General features: G+C 59.1%; 2 protein-coding genes across 2 annotated transcripts in view; one reads left to right on the top strand and one right to left on the bottom strand.

Annotated features, from left to right (window-relative positions):
* Positions 1 to 14362, bottom strand: part of CIAO1 (cytosolic iron-sulfur assembly component 1) — a 182674-nt gene that overhangs the window by 107223 nt on the left and 61089 nt on the right. The window lies entirely within an intron of this gene.
* Positions 6426 to 8669, top strand: DUSP2 (dual specificity phosphatase 2). Its single transcript, XM_050755143.1, has 4 exons — positions 6426 to 6889; positions 6973 to 7097; positions 7469 to 7688; positions 7805 to 8669. The coding sequence occupies exons 1-4, from the start codon at positions 6502 to 6504 to the stop codon at positions 8017 to 8019; spliced, it is 948 nt and encodes a 315-aa protein (XP_050611100.1). The 5' UTR covers positions 6426 to 6501; the 3' UTR covers positions 8020 to 8669.

The raw sequence follows: 14362 nt of genomic DNA, 5'->3' as shown, positions 1-14362 counted from the left end.
TTTCCCTATTTGCAGAGCAGGGTAATGAGGCAGCTCTCCAGGGTGTGAGGCTAGACGCAGTGATGCTCCCAAGGCACCAAACACAGTGCCAGTGATCGCTCTTTTTAATGAAGGACGAGACCAATACCACACTGTAGGGAAGCAGCCCGCTTGTGTCTGACCAAGGCAAGTGGCCTCAGAGCCCCCACAGCTAACTGATGCCCAGAGCTGCCCCCGCCGCTGCTGCTGCTGCTGTGCTGGGATTGCTGGTTTTGGGGGGTGGCAGAGCGCTTGGCCTGGTCTTCGATGGTAGTTAAGGTGTCAGCAGTGCTGGTGAGGTGGGAAGGAGGTCCCTTTGTCAGTCCCCCTCCAACAGTGCACCCAGCTGTGGTCACAGGGGAGTCCCAGGAGGCCTCTTGTCACAGAGCCACTTGCCCTGTGCCCACAGTGAGGTCATTTTCTTTTTTTTTTTTTTGCAGTTGCAAGATTTAATAGAGTGAAAACAGAGCTCCCATACGAAGGGAGGGGACCCAAAGAGGGGAGCCGCTGCCGGCTGGACTGCCAGGGTTTATATCCCGATCATTGTCCCTCCCGCTGTGCCCTCAGGCATCGGATGATTGGCTACGTCTTTACCTCCTGTTTTTGCCTAATCAGCATTTTAGTGAGCGCTCGTGACTATCTGATCGGCCGGGTGTGAGCTAAGTTGCAAGCCCCGTGTTTAAAGGTGGAAGCTGTTGTCACCTTCCCAGCGAGGCTTAGGGATTCTTAGTTGGCCTAGGAAATCCAGCTAGTCCTGCCTCTCAGTCCCCTCTCTCAAGTGCGGTCACATTTTGAGACTCCTTCATTTCTTGCCCAACTCTTACCAACGGCCACAACCTCCTCTTCCCTCCTTGGATAACCCGGGCCTAAGCCACAGCGCCTCTGGCTAGCGGGGCGGGAATCAGTTTCACTACCGGGAACCCCATGGGTTGGGCGCTACAGGTATGCCAGGGGTGAGTGCCCAGGGAAAAGCCCAGAGAGGGGTTCCTTCCACCCCTAGACCCAGGTCCATCTGGGAACACACACACACACAGTTGCTTTGCTGGACAGGCCCACAGGCAAGTGGGGCCTTGGCAATGAGTTCTCCCAGAGTCCCTTCCTCAAGCTGTGGCCTCCTCTCTTTTTTTTTTTTTTTTTTTTTTTGAGACGGAGTCTCACTCTGTCGCCCAGGCTGGAGTGCAGTGGCCGGATCTCAGCTCACTGCAAGCTCCGCCTCCCGGGTTTACGCCATTCTCCTGCCTCAGCCTCCAGAGTAGCTGGGACTACAGGCGCCCGCCACCACGCCCGACTAGTTTTTTGTATTTTTTAGTAGAGACGGCGTTTCACCGTGTTAGCCAGGATGGTCTCGATCTCCTGACCTCGTGATCCGCCCGTCTCGGCCTCCCAAAGTGCAGGGATTACAGGCTTGAGCCACCGTGCCCGGCCGGCCTCCTCTCTTTATGGGAAACCATGGCAGAAGGGGGAATCAGATTCCACAGTACTGCACCTTCCGAAGCTGGAAGGGGCCATAGGATCCTTTCTCGGACAACGCGGCCTGATTCTGGCATCTCCTCCCTGCACCGCACGTTTTTCTTTTTTCTTTCTTTTCTTTTCTTTTTTTTTTTTTTGAGACGGAGTTTTGCTCTGTTGCCCAGGCTGGAATGCAGTGGCGTGATCTCGGCTCACTGCAGCCTCCACCTCCCGGGTTCAAGTGATTCTCCTGCCTCGGTCTCCTGAGTAGCTGGGATTACAGGCATGCGCCACCATGCCTGACTAATTCTCTGTATTTTCAGTAGAGACGGGGTTTCATCATGTTGGCCAGGCTGGTCTTGAACTCCTGACCTCAGGTGATCCGCCCGCCTCGGCCTCCCAAAGTGCAGGGATTATAGGCGTGAGCCACCACGCCCGGCCATGCATCTCACTTTTTAAGATGTTTGGGTACCATCTGTTCCCAACAGTTTTCCTTAAGTGAACTCAGTTTTTACAAACCTAAAATTTACTTTAAAAGGAAAAGATGTCATTACTCTAGGTGGATAATTAGTATCATTTATCATGAACACAACAAAATCACAAAAGTATATATTGTTGAAGCAACGAGGTCAGTGCCTTGAGAGCAGTGCTTTGAAATTTACTGCTATATCCCCAGCACGTAGAACAGTACCTGGTACATAATAGGTTCTTTTTTTTTTTGAGACGGAGTCTCGCTCTGTCGCCCAGGCTGGAGTGCAGTGGCCGGATCTCAGCTCACTGCAAGCTCCGCCTCCCGGGTTCACGCCATTCTCCTGCCTCAGCCTCCCGAGTAGCTGGGACTACAGGCGCCGCCACCTCTCTCGGCTAGTTTTTTGTATTTTTTAGTAGAGACGGGGTTTCACCGGGTTAGCCAGGATGGTCTGGATCTCCTGACCTCGTGATCCGCCCGTCTTGGCCTCTCAAAATGCCGGGATTACAGGCTTGAGCCACCACGCCTGGCCCATAATAGGTTCTTGAAATGTATTTCTGAGTGCAGGATTGAGTCAGTGATAAATGCAGAAAGGAGCACTAAGCCTCTTGGTTAAAATGAGGAAAGGCAGGTATTAGGGGTTAGAGCCATGCCAGCCCCACGTGGAGACTTTCTTCTTGATGTACTCAGAAGGACGGATTGGCTTGAAAAAGGCAGAATGTCCTCCACGCATGGCTGGGGACTCCTCAGTGCTGGTCTGGATGCCGCCTCGAAGTGTCTGAGTACCCGAACGCCTGCTGGGGGGTGCACGCCAGGGTACCTGAAGCTCAGGGTGGCACCCGGGTGAGAGGCAGGGCCAGGGCTGGGGCGTGTCGCGGGCCCCCATGCATTTAGCCTGAGCGACGGGTCCCCTGAGGAGGCCTCCGCGTGTCCAGGAGAGCTTCCCCGGCAGCCCTGCTCCCGGGTGGTCCTGCTCACACACACGCATGCGACATGACGCATGACAGAGTGGGGAACAGACATCAGTCCTTTCGGCTGCAGGCTTCTTGCTCATCTTGGCCAGGAGGAGGACTTGCTAAGGGCTGGGTGCCCCAGGTGAACCCCCCGCCCCCACCCTGCACTGTGCTGGACACGCCTTCCTCACACAGGGGCTGTTCCTGGAGCCTGGCGCGTGGGGTATGAATCCGCACCTGGCAGGAGCCTGTGGGGGTGGCCGCCGCATCGGCGTGTTCGTCAGAGGCCTGGCACAGGAAACCCGACGTCATCCCTGACTCACCCCTCAGGCAGAGCTTGGGGTGGCCCGTCACTCTCACCTTCATCCCTAAACTGGCCCAAGCACTGTAGCCAAGCCTGTAGCCAAGCCACTCACCTCCCGCCCGGTGTGGGGCATCTGCTTGGGGGTGGGGGCTGGGAGGAGGAAGGAAGGCTCTGCAGCATCAGTGTGATGCTGAGTGAGGCAGCTGTGGAAGGGAGACTCCCTGTGCGGGGAGGTGGGTGGATGTGCTGCTGGGGCCAGGAAAGACCTGGAATCCCAAAGGCAGGAGCCAGTGACGCTTAAACAGCCGTCAAAATAGATGGTTATAAAAAGAATAACACGCAGAATCATCATTTGTTCCTGTGAGTCTCACAGGTTTTCAATTTTAAAAAAAGTGCTGAGTCCAAACTTACTTGACAGTGTCTGCTCTGTAAGAGCCAGGCCGAGAAAAACAAAAACAGAGAGAGCTCTGAGCAGGGACTCCCAACCTGGGTCAGCCCCTTTCCATCCGGTGGCGAGGACCGGGTCCTGCTTCCAGAGCCTTCAGGCTGCGGGGCATCCAGCCTAGCAGAGACCCCTCCTCACCGCGTCCTCACCCTTACACCCAATGCCCTGCCTCCTCTCTGCTGTGGCTCCCAAGGCTGGGCTCTGGCAAACGGTGGTTGGGGAGACTCTGAGGGGGTGGTGGAGAGGAGCAGGCGTCCTGCACATGATCGCCAGCGGCAGCACCCAAGGCTTGGGGGGCTTTTGTCAGAGCAAAAGTGGGAGAGGGACATGGGTTTGTGAGTCTCTCCCCCTCTTCTTACCCCAGCCCTGGGCTTTCACCCAGTAATCGGGGGTGGGGCTTTCCCCAGTTTGGGAGTAGGGAAGGAAGGCAAAGGAAGGCCCTCCTTCGTGGCTAAGCTGGGCCTCTGTGAGTCCACGTTCCAGAGCTGAAAAGGGGACAGCCCCAAGGCAAATGGCCTCAAGGGGGTGACACAGGTGCAGCCACGTTAGGCAGCCATCACCAGTCCTGAGCTGGGTGGTGGCAGGTGCCTATAGTCCCAGCTACTCTGGAGGCTGAGGCAGGAGGATCATTTGAGCTCAGGAGTTTGAGGCCAGTGTGGGCAACATAACAAGATCCTGTCACTTAAAAAGAAAAAGAGACCACTGGTCGTGGCCAGGAGTGCCAGGTCCCAGGGACTGCGCTATCAGAGCAAACCTTCAGCAATGCTCTCCCCACATGCGGAACTCCCCGGCAAGGTATACCAGGTTCTCCAGGAGGGGAAGAGGCCCAGCTCAGCATAGGAGTTGGGGTCTGGAGCCCCTTACACGGCTGAGCTGAGTTCACTTCTGAATCAGGGATCCCACCTGGCTGGGGTCCTCTCACGGAGCTGGAAGGCTGTGGCTCCCAGCCCAGAAGCAAGACTGGACCTGATTGTCCTGCACGCTCTGTAATTTGCCCCTGGAATCAGCATTAAGTCATTTGGAGGCCGATGCCAATGATAAGGGCTCCTATCAGCCTCTGGGATCTGTGGCCCAGACTCCCCGGCTCTGTTGTGGACTTTGCCGCCTCAGCCTCCAGACTGGCTTGCCAGGGAGGGCAGGGCCTCAGCCAATTGCGCAGACGGTGGGGTAGCCTTAGAGCCTTGGAACCAGTGTGGAAGGGCCGCTGCGCCACGATGTGCTCCCCCTTACAGATGGAGACACTGAGACGGTGACGTGGCCCCAGGGACCTTTGGAGTCCTTGGGGTTTTCTCCTCTGCATCTGCTCTGACCCCAGCACACACAAGCTCCAGGTCCTTCTCACACGTAGTGGAACTGCACAGGTACCACGCTCCCGTGCACACAGCCAGGCACACAGCACACTGCTGTGAGGAGCTCAGAGCAGACGAGTCCAGAAGGGCTGGGGGCTCCACGCAGGTTCCAGCTGTCACTCTTCAAGATGGCGTGGACACAGGGGTCTGCCGGAGAACCGGAAGGGTCTTTCAGAGGAGGTGGAGGAGGGCCTCAGGAGACTGGGGGCTTGGAGGGTGGGTTCTGAAATCCCACGCAGCTGGGGGCAGGGCGAGGGCAGCTCCAGTTCAGTAACACTGTCTCCACCCACCTGAACTTCTCTGCTTGAGTTTGGGAGTTCACTGCCAACAATTCTTGTGGCTCAGACACCCCACACACACCTGAGCCTCACCACATCCGGCAGCAGGGCTGGGGGAGGGCAGGATGGAGGGGACACCCAGGCCCCCAGTCCTCCGGGTGCAGTGCTAGCCCTGGACTTTGCTGCCCAGGGGGGCTGGACAGGGAGGCCTAGGATGGGGGAGGCCAGTTCTGTTCTGCTTCTCCCTCTTCCCCTTGCCAAGGTCCTGAAATCCCCACAGGCCTGGGGAGGGCTGGGAGCGTCAGCGGACTTCCCTCCAGGGCGGGCTTGTGACAGCGGGAAGTGCTTCTCTCCGGGGCCTGGGGGCTTTCCCTGCGCCCAGGAGGAAGAAGCTTTGCCCCACTCTTAACTGGAAGCCGGTCTCAGACCCCTACTTTCCCCACGAAAGGCCCCAGGACCCCCTCATTTCCTTCGGCCCAAGCCCAGGGGCCTGGGTCCCGGGGACTGTGTTCGGGCCTAGCTTGGCCACCAACCTACTGCAAGACGCTGAGTGCTGGTCTCATCCAGGCAATGGGGGGTGGGGAGGGGGAGAGAGAAAGTCCCTCTGGCCCAAGGTCTCCAAATATATGAGCAATAGGACATCTCAGCAGGGACCTCCCCATCATCCAGTGTAGAACTCACCCGTGGCAGCGGGCATTTGTCAATGTTTGCGGTGACAAATTTCTAAGAGGAAAATTCTGGGAGGGAAAGGGAAAAGGCAGAGGAAACGTGGGGTTGGCGGGTGGGGTACTCCAAGGGACATCGCTGGCCCTAAGGGGGGGACTTGCATCTGTGAAGCTGCGTTCTCCAGGACTGAGTCGCTTGGGACAGGTCAAAGGGTGGGCGCAAAGAAGGGAGGGGTGCTGGTCCCTCCGACTCCGGATAACACCTTCCCTTCCCGTAGTCGCTGGTCCCCGCCTCCTCTCCGTGTGTTCATCCCCGCGCCCTGCCTTCCCCGCCAACCTCCCCCCGCCTCCGGAGTCCCCGGGTCAGCCCAGCCTGCGCCCCACGTGAGGGGCGGGGGCGGGCGCCAGCGCCTTCCTGCTCTGCCCTTGTATGGTGTCCCGGAGGCCGGCCCAGGGGTATTTAACCCGGACCGCAGCGGAGGGCGCCAGGAGTCGACAGCTCGGGCAGCGCCACCGCCACGAGAGCCCGGGACGCGGTAACCAGCGGAAGGAAGAAGAGGCACCGGCAGCCATGGGGCTGGAGGCGGCGCGCGAGCTGGAGTGCGCGGCGCTGGGCACGCTGCTGCGGGAGCCGCGGGAGGCGGAACGCACGCTGCTGCTGGACTGCCGGCCCTTCCTAGCCTTCTGCCGCCGCCACGTGCGCGCCGCGCGCCCGGTGCCTTGGAACGCGCTGCTCCGGCGCCGTGCGCGGGGCCCCCCTGCGGCGGTTCTCGCCTGTCTGTTACCCGACCGCGCGCTGAGGACGCGCCTGGGCCGCGGGGAGCTGGCGCGGGCCGTGGTGCTGGACGAGGGCAGTGCCTCGGTGGCGGAGCTGCGGCCCGACGGCCCGGCCCACGTGCTGCTGGCCGCGCTGCTGCACGAGACCCGCGCGGGGCCCACCGCCGTGTTCTTCCTGCGAGGTGAGCCGCCGGCCGCCCTTGGCCCGCCCCACCCGCCTCCAGCCCGGCTTTCCCTGCTGACCGTGCCCTTCCCCTCCTTGCAGGAGGCTTCGACGGCTTCCAGGGCTGCTGTCCCGATCTGTGCTCTGAGGCCCCCGCCCCTGCGCTGCCGCCGCCGGCAGGGAGCAAAACCAGCTGCTCCGACCCGAGGGCGCCCATCTACGACCAGGTGAGTACTGCCCCCCGCCCCGGACGCTCCCTCCCTCCCCACCGCAGACTGGGCGCCTCTAGAGAAAGAGCCTGCCATTTGGGGATGCGAGCAGTTTGCCCATGTACACACCTGTATACGTGTGTGTGTTGGGGGCGGTGGGGCCACGGCTGCTCGCACGTGCCTGTGTGGGTCTGTGTACGTTTGCATGTGTATGTTGGGAGTGTGAGGGGCACGTGTGTCCCCCGCACATTCCTGAGTCCTGTCTCAGGTCAGGAGGACTGGCTGAGGACTCCTCTTGTCTCGGCCAGCCCATGGGGTCTCCACCCGCTGCTGCTCCAGCCCTCCGGGGCTGGGCTGCGAAGGCCTCACCATCCGTCTGCCCCCTCCAGGGTGGCCCTGTGGAGATCTTGCCCTACCTGTTCCTGGGCAGCTGCAGTCATTCGTCAGACCTGCAGGGGCTGCAGGCGTGTGGCATCACCGCCGTCCTCAACGTGTCCGCCAGCTGCCCCAACCACTTTGAGGGCCTTTTCCGCTACAAGAGTATCCCTGTGGAGGACAACCAGATGGTGGAGATCAGCGCCTGGTTCCAGGAGGCCATAGGCTTCATTGGTAAGGGGGCGCCTCTGCCCAGAGGTCCCGAGGGGCTCCAGAGGAGAGGGCTGGGGGCACCTGTCTCCTGGGCTGTGCACACGCCGTCTGACACCACTCCCCCGTCTCCCTTGCAGACTGGGTGAAAAACAGCGGGGGCCGGGTGCTGGTGCACTGCCAGGCCGGCATCTCGCGCTCCGCCACCATCTGCCTGGCCTACCTCATGCAGAGTCGCCGGGTGCGGCTGGACGAGGCCTTTGACTTCGTTAAGCAGCGTCGGGGGATCATCTCCCCCAACTTCAGTTTCATGGGGCAGCTGCTGCAGTTTGAGACCCAGGTGCTGTGTCACTGAGGTGGTGCCCCTCTGCCTGCCCCCCTAACTGTGCTGGCAGGAGCTGACTGGACGGGTGGGCTCCTCTCTGGGCCGGCACAGTCCCCTCACCTCTGGGAGGGCTGCTACCTCCTCACAGTTTGAGAAGCCCCGTAGGGGGCTCTAGCAATGCCGGCATGCTGGCCTTTCTGACCTGGTGCTCTTCTGCCGGGGGACTGAGGCTGGCCCTCATTCGGGGTCGGGAACCGAGGGTGTGTCTGCTCTTTCCCATCCCATCCTCTGGCGGAAATCAACTGGACTCTATACCGTGGACTCTCCCTGGTCCACCATCATGTTGAAGCCCTTGGCAGCCTAAGAGCTCCAAGGAACAAGCTGTGACAACCAGGAGCCCTGTCCGTGGGTTGGTCCGCCCAGGGCCTGGAGCCCAAGCCCTATGTTCCTGGGGAAGCTGGGGACTTGGGAAGTGATGGGTGTGTCGTGCTGTGTGTGTCAGTCTGTGAGCCTTTCACGCCTGTGCTGGCGCTGGAAAGTTATTTGTGCTCAGCTGACATTTAACACTCCCTCCCCCGCTTCCTCCTAGCCCTGTGGGCAGGGATTGGAAATTTAGCACTTTATATTTATACAGATCATTCAGGATGTGTCAATAAAATATTGTTTTGTTTAAAAAACAACAACCCAGTGTCTGGTCTCATCTGATGCCTGGGAGCCTGCTTGGACCTCACATTTCCTTGTGCCCTCAGGGTTTTGGAAGTGAAGGGGCAGAGGGGCCGGTGGCCGGAAGGGGCAGGTCTGACCCTTCTCACAAAGGCTGCTCTCTTGCCCTCAGTTCTCCCTGCGCTGGCGTCTTCCCAGACAGGGACCTCTCTCCAGAGCTGAACAGGGTTGTTTCTGGGAGGCTGGGGTCCCGTCTGTGATTCGGAGCCGGGCCCAGTGCTGCCCTGATCAGACCCCACTTCCTTTTCGGAACATGGAAGGACGCAAGTGTGTGCCTGAGGGTGTGGTCCTGTGGGGGTGGGTGGTCTTGGACTGTGCACACGTGCATGTTGTGTGTGGCGTTCCTGTGGGAGCGTGTGTGCACGCCCACGCGAGAGGCACTCCCCAGGCCGTGTGGGTCTCTGCTTCCTCACAGCAGGCCCGCACGGCCTCCCTACTCTTCTCCTACATCCCAGGGCTGGGGCTCACGGTGTCCCCTGTTCCAGAGCTCCTTCGTGTCCCCCAAAGGCATGTGGCCCCATGTCTGGTGCAGAGGACCTGTCACCAGGGATGGGATTCATTGTTCTGCACACCCACCCAACTGGCACATCTTGGTCGAACTTCCAGTTACGGGCCCAGCATAGGACTAAGGTTCAGTGGAGACCTGAGACAAGGGCCGCGCCCATGCCAGAAGCCTAGGGGTACCTGTCGAGGCTGCCGGAAGGGGGTGCTGTGATCTGCCTGTGAGCTGGGCTGCTGAGGCCTTTGGGGATGGTTGTGCGGGAGCCAGTCCTACTTCAGGCTCAGCTGCTCCCCGCATACCCCATTGCTAGCATTACTGCCTGAGCTCCGCCTCCTATCAGATCAGTGGCGGCATTAGATTCTCATAGGAGCTCGAACCCTGTTGTGAACTGCATTGGAGGGATATGAGATGTATGCTCCTTATGAAACTCTAATGCCTGATGATCTGTCAACTGTCTCCCATCACTCCCAGATGTTTTCTTCAGTTGCAAGAAAACAAGCTCTGGGCTCCCACTGATTCTACATTATGGTGAGTTGTATAATTATTTCATGATAGATTACAGTGTAATAGTAGAAATAAAGTGCACAGTAAGTGTAATGCACTTGAATCACCTAGAAACCATCCCCCTCACCATCCTGGGCCAGGCACGGTGGCTCATGCCTGTAATCCCAGCACTTCGGGAGGTCGAGATGGGTGGATCACCTGAGGTCAGGAGTTCGAGACCAGCCTGGCCAACATGGCAAAACCCCGTCTCTACTAAAAATACAAAAATTAGCCAGGCTTGGTGGCAGGTGCCTGTAATCCCAGCTACTCAGGAGTCTGAGGCAGGAGAATTGCTTGAACCTGGGAGGCGGAGGTTGCAGTGAGCCTAGATCACACCATTGCACCCCAGCCTGGGTGCCAAGAGTGAAACTCCATCTTGCACAGAGGAACAAACAAAAACGAATCCCTAGTGCCACAAAGGTTGGGAACTGCTATCTTACGGCATTCTGAATGCCTGGGAGGTTGTACCTGTGGGGCGGGGGGCCGCACAGTTTGACAGTGTGGGGGCTGGTTTTGCTTAACCTTGCTGTATACAGTTTTCTTGTCTGTAAAATGGAGTTTCATTGTTAGCCCCCACCTCTCAGGATGTAGACTTACACAAGTCAATCCATATAGTGCCCGCCCGTAGTAGGCGCTCAGAAAATGTTAGGTAACTACGGCCCTAGGAGTGAGGTTGATCCGAAGTTTCAGTGTGCAGGTACGAGGTGTGCATCTGGACCAGGATGAACACTCAACACGGCTGGGCATGGGGTCTGCTCAGCCTTTTGCCTGGAGCCTGGCACAGGTGGGCGCTTGCTCTGTGGGGCCGAATGAAGGGTGATCCTTGTTCCCTCTGCTGTCTGAGGGGTGGGGTGAGCCACTTCAGTGTGAACTGGGCAGAGCTGGGGTTGCTATTCTGCCTTCTTTAGGACCTGAATGGGCATCTGTTGGGACCCACTTGTACCCCCATGCCCAGCTTGGGTGGGCGGGGACATCTGGGGCTCTAAGTCATAGGGGACTTCACACCACACAGCCTGATCTCACACGAAGCTGCATTGGTGGCTGAGGCCTCTGCCCACCCCACCCTCGGCCCTACCTCATCCCACCCTACCCAGTACCCAGCCCCATTCCCCTTCTCCCTTCCCCGTGCTCTTTATAGCTTGTCATCTAGCAAACTGCCCTTCTCTTTCTCTTTTTCCCTCCTTTCCTTCTTTCCTATTAAGTTTTTAAACTTCTAATTGTGGTAAAGAACGCAACATAAAATTGATCATCTTTACCATTATCAAGTATATTCACATCGTTGTGCAACAGATATCCAGAGCTTTTTCATCTTCCGAACCTGAAATGCTATACCTATTAAATGATAACCCCCCTCCCCAGTTCCCAGCCCCTGGTAAGCTCTGTTCCACTTTCTGTCTCTGTGCGTTGGGCTACTCTAGATACCTCTTGGAGGTGGAATCATGCAGGATTTGTCTTTTTGTGACTGGCTTGTTTCACTCAACAAAATACCCTCAGATCAACTGCATGTCCTCATAAAGACTCTGTTTCTCTCCCCAAGCAGGGTGATTATTTCTTGTCATTATTTTAATTTTTTTTTTTTTTTTTTTTTTGGGGGGACAGAATCTCACTCTGTTGCCCAGGCTGGAGTGAAGTGGCACAATCTCGGCTCACTACAACCTCCGCCTCCCGGGTTCAAGGGATTTCCGACTAATTTTTGTATTTTTAGTAGAGATGGGGTTTCACCGTGTTGGCCAGGCTGGTCTCAGACTCCTGACCTCAAGTCATCCGCCCGCCTCGGCCTCTCAAAATGCTGGGATTACAGGCATGAGCCACTGCGCCTGGCCTACTTTAATTTTTTTTACTGAACACTCATCTTTTTTTTTGAGATGGAGTCTCACTCTGTGCCCGGGGCTAGAGTGCAGTGGTGCGATTTCGGCTCACTGCAAACTCCGCCTCCGGGTTCAAGCGATTCACCTGCCTCAGCTTCCGGAGTAGCTGGGATTACAGGTGCCCACCACCGTGCCCAGCTAATTTTTGTATTTTTTTTTAGCAGAAATGTGGTATCACCATGTTGGCCAGACTGGTCTTGAATTCCTGACATCGTGATACCTGCCTTGGCCTCCCAAAGTGCTGGGATTATAGGCATGAGCCACTGCGCCTGCCTGAACACTCAACTTAAGTGGTCAGCCTCATGCATTTGTTTTTTGATAGTCCTATTCTTTATTTTACTTATTTTTTCTAGCTTTACTGAGGCATAATTGGCAAATAAAAGTAGTAAATGTTTAAGTGTACAACGTGATATTTTGACATACGCATACCTTGTGAAATGATGACCACAACAAGCTAAGTAGCATATCCATGGTGTGTATCCTGACATCTGTCAATACCTTGCCCTGGCAGCAGGGCATCTGCTTCCATCACGGTCTCCCTGGGATTCTGATTCCTGACTTTGGAGAAGCTCTGGATTCCAGGCAGAGCAGGAATGCTGAAAGGTGCTTGTGGACAATAGCTCGTTTTCTTGGCTCTGTCGCTTCCCTTCGCTGGCCGCAGGTGACTGTGGGTGTGTCCCCAAATGCTGCCCAGTGCTGACAAGCCCCGCCTCCGGAATTTCAGTCCAGGTGGGGCCCTGAGTGACCTGGCTCTGGGGCTCAGGTGTATGGAGGAGGGGGGATATAGGTAAGGAGTTTAAATTTCCAAATCTGTGAAATGGGAATAGACACTGACTGATCATGCCAGCGGCTGTGGGATTAGGGGGGTGGACTCCCTGCGAGGCTCTGGGCATCTGGGGGTTTCACCTTTCCCACATGGCAGGCTTTCTGGGGTGCTGGTTGCACACTGTTCAGTTTGTGAGATTTCCTGGAGCCCTGTGCTTGTGATAGTGAACTTTCCCATATGTACTAAAAAGCTTGTGAAAGTGCAGTGACCTTTACCTCCTTCCAGAGATACACAGGGGGTGCCCCCAGGGTCTCAGGCAGCTTTCCTCGTGTCTCAGCACAGGCCGAGGCAGGAAAGGGGGTCTCCCTCGCTGGAGGATAGGTCTACACCGGGGCTGGGGCCTCCGCTGGGCCTGGAGCAACTTTCTGCGATGTCTCTCTGCCCCCTGGTGGCGGGAAGGCACCTCAGCAGAGCCACGCTCCAAGCGGGTCCCGCGTGTCTTTCACACACTGCAGCCGGGAAGGGGACCGGGCTGGGGTGGGAACCACGGGTAGGCACGGGAGGGGCTGCCAGCAGACCTGGTTGGGGCGGGGCCGTAGGTGGAGTGGTTGGGGCTGGGCTGCAGGTGGAGCTGGTTGGGGCGGGGCCGCGGGTGGAGGTGGTTGGGGCGGGGCCGCAGGTGGAGCTGGTTGGGGCGGGGCCGCAGGTGGAGCTGGTTGGGGCGGGGCCGAAGGTGGAGCTGGTTGGGGCGGGGCCGTAGGTGGAGCTGGTTGGGGCGGGGCCGCAGGTGGAGCTGGTTGCGGCGGGGCCGCAGGTGGAGCTGGTTGCCGCGGGGCCGCAGGTGGAGCTGGTTGCCGCGGGGCCGCAGGTGGAGCTGGTTGGGGCGGGGCCGCAGGTGGAGCTGGTTGGGGCGGGGCCGAAGGTGGAGGTGGTTGGGGCGGGGCCGCAGGTGGAGCTGGTTGCCGCGGGGCCGCAGGTGGAGCTGGTTGCCGCGGGGCCGCAGGTGGAGCTGGTTGGGGCGGGGCCGCAGGTGGAGCTGGTTGGGGCGGGGCCGCAGGTGGAGCTGGTTGGGGCGGGGCCGCAGGTGGAGCTGGTTGGGGCGGGGCCGAAGGTGGAGGTGGTTGGGGCGGGGCTGCAGGTGGAGCTGGTTGGGGCGGGGGCTGCAGGTGGAGCTGGTTGGGGCGGGGCTGTAGGTGGAGCTGGTTGGGGCGGGGCTGCAGGTGGAGCTGGTTGGGGCGGGGCTGTAGGTGGAGCTGGTTGGGGCGGGGCTGCAGGTGGAGCTGGTTGGGGCGGGGGCTGCAGGTGGAGCTGGTTGGGGCGGGGCTGTAGGTGGAGCTGGTTGGGGCGGGGCTGTAGGTGGAGGTGGTTGGGGCGGGGCCGAAGGTGGAGCTGGTTGGGGCGGGGCCGTAGGTGGAGCTGGTTGGGGCGGGGCCGTAGGTGGAGCTGGTTGGGGCGGGGCTGAAGGTGGAGCTGGTTGGGGCGGGGCCGTAGGTGGAGCTGGTTGGGGCGGGGCTGTAGGTGGAGGTGGTTGGGGCGGGGCTGAAGGTGGAGCTGGTTGGGGCGGGGCCGTAGGTGGAGCTGGTTGGGGCGGGGCTGAAGATGTGGAGCTGGTTGGGGCGGGGCTGTAGGTGGAGCTGGTTGGGGCGGGCTGAAGGTGGAGCTGGTTGGGGCGGGGCCTGTAGGTGGAGCTGGTTGGGGCGGGGCTGTAGGTGGAGCTGGTTGGGGCGGGGCTGCAGATGAAGGTGGTTGGGGCGGGGCTGCAGGTGGAGCTGGTTGGGGCGGGGCTGCAGGTGGAGCTGGTTGGGGCGGGGCTGCAGGTGGAGGTGGTTGGGGCGGGGCTGCAGGTGGAGCTGGTTGGGGCGGGGCTGTAGGTGGAGGTGGTTGGGGCGGGGCTGAAGGTGGAGCTGGTTGGGGCGGGGCTGAAGGTGGAGCTGGTTGGGGCGGGGGCTGCAGGTGGAGGTGGTTGGGGCG

The sequence above is a fragment of the Macaca thibetana genome, chromosome 13 (assembly GCF_024542745.1).
Source record: "Macaca thibetana thibetana isolate TM-01 chromosome 13, ASM2454274v1, whole genome shotgun sequence".
Taxonomy (NCBI): Eukaryota; Metazoa; Chordata; class Mammalia; order Primates; family Cercopithecidae; genus Macaca; species Macaca thibetana.
The sequence above is the reverse complement of the archived record's forward strand: the minus strand, read 5'-3'. Positions and strand labels throughout refer to the sequence as shown.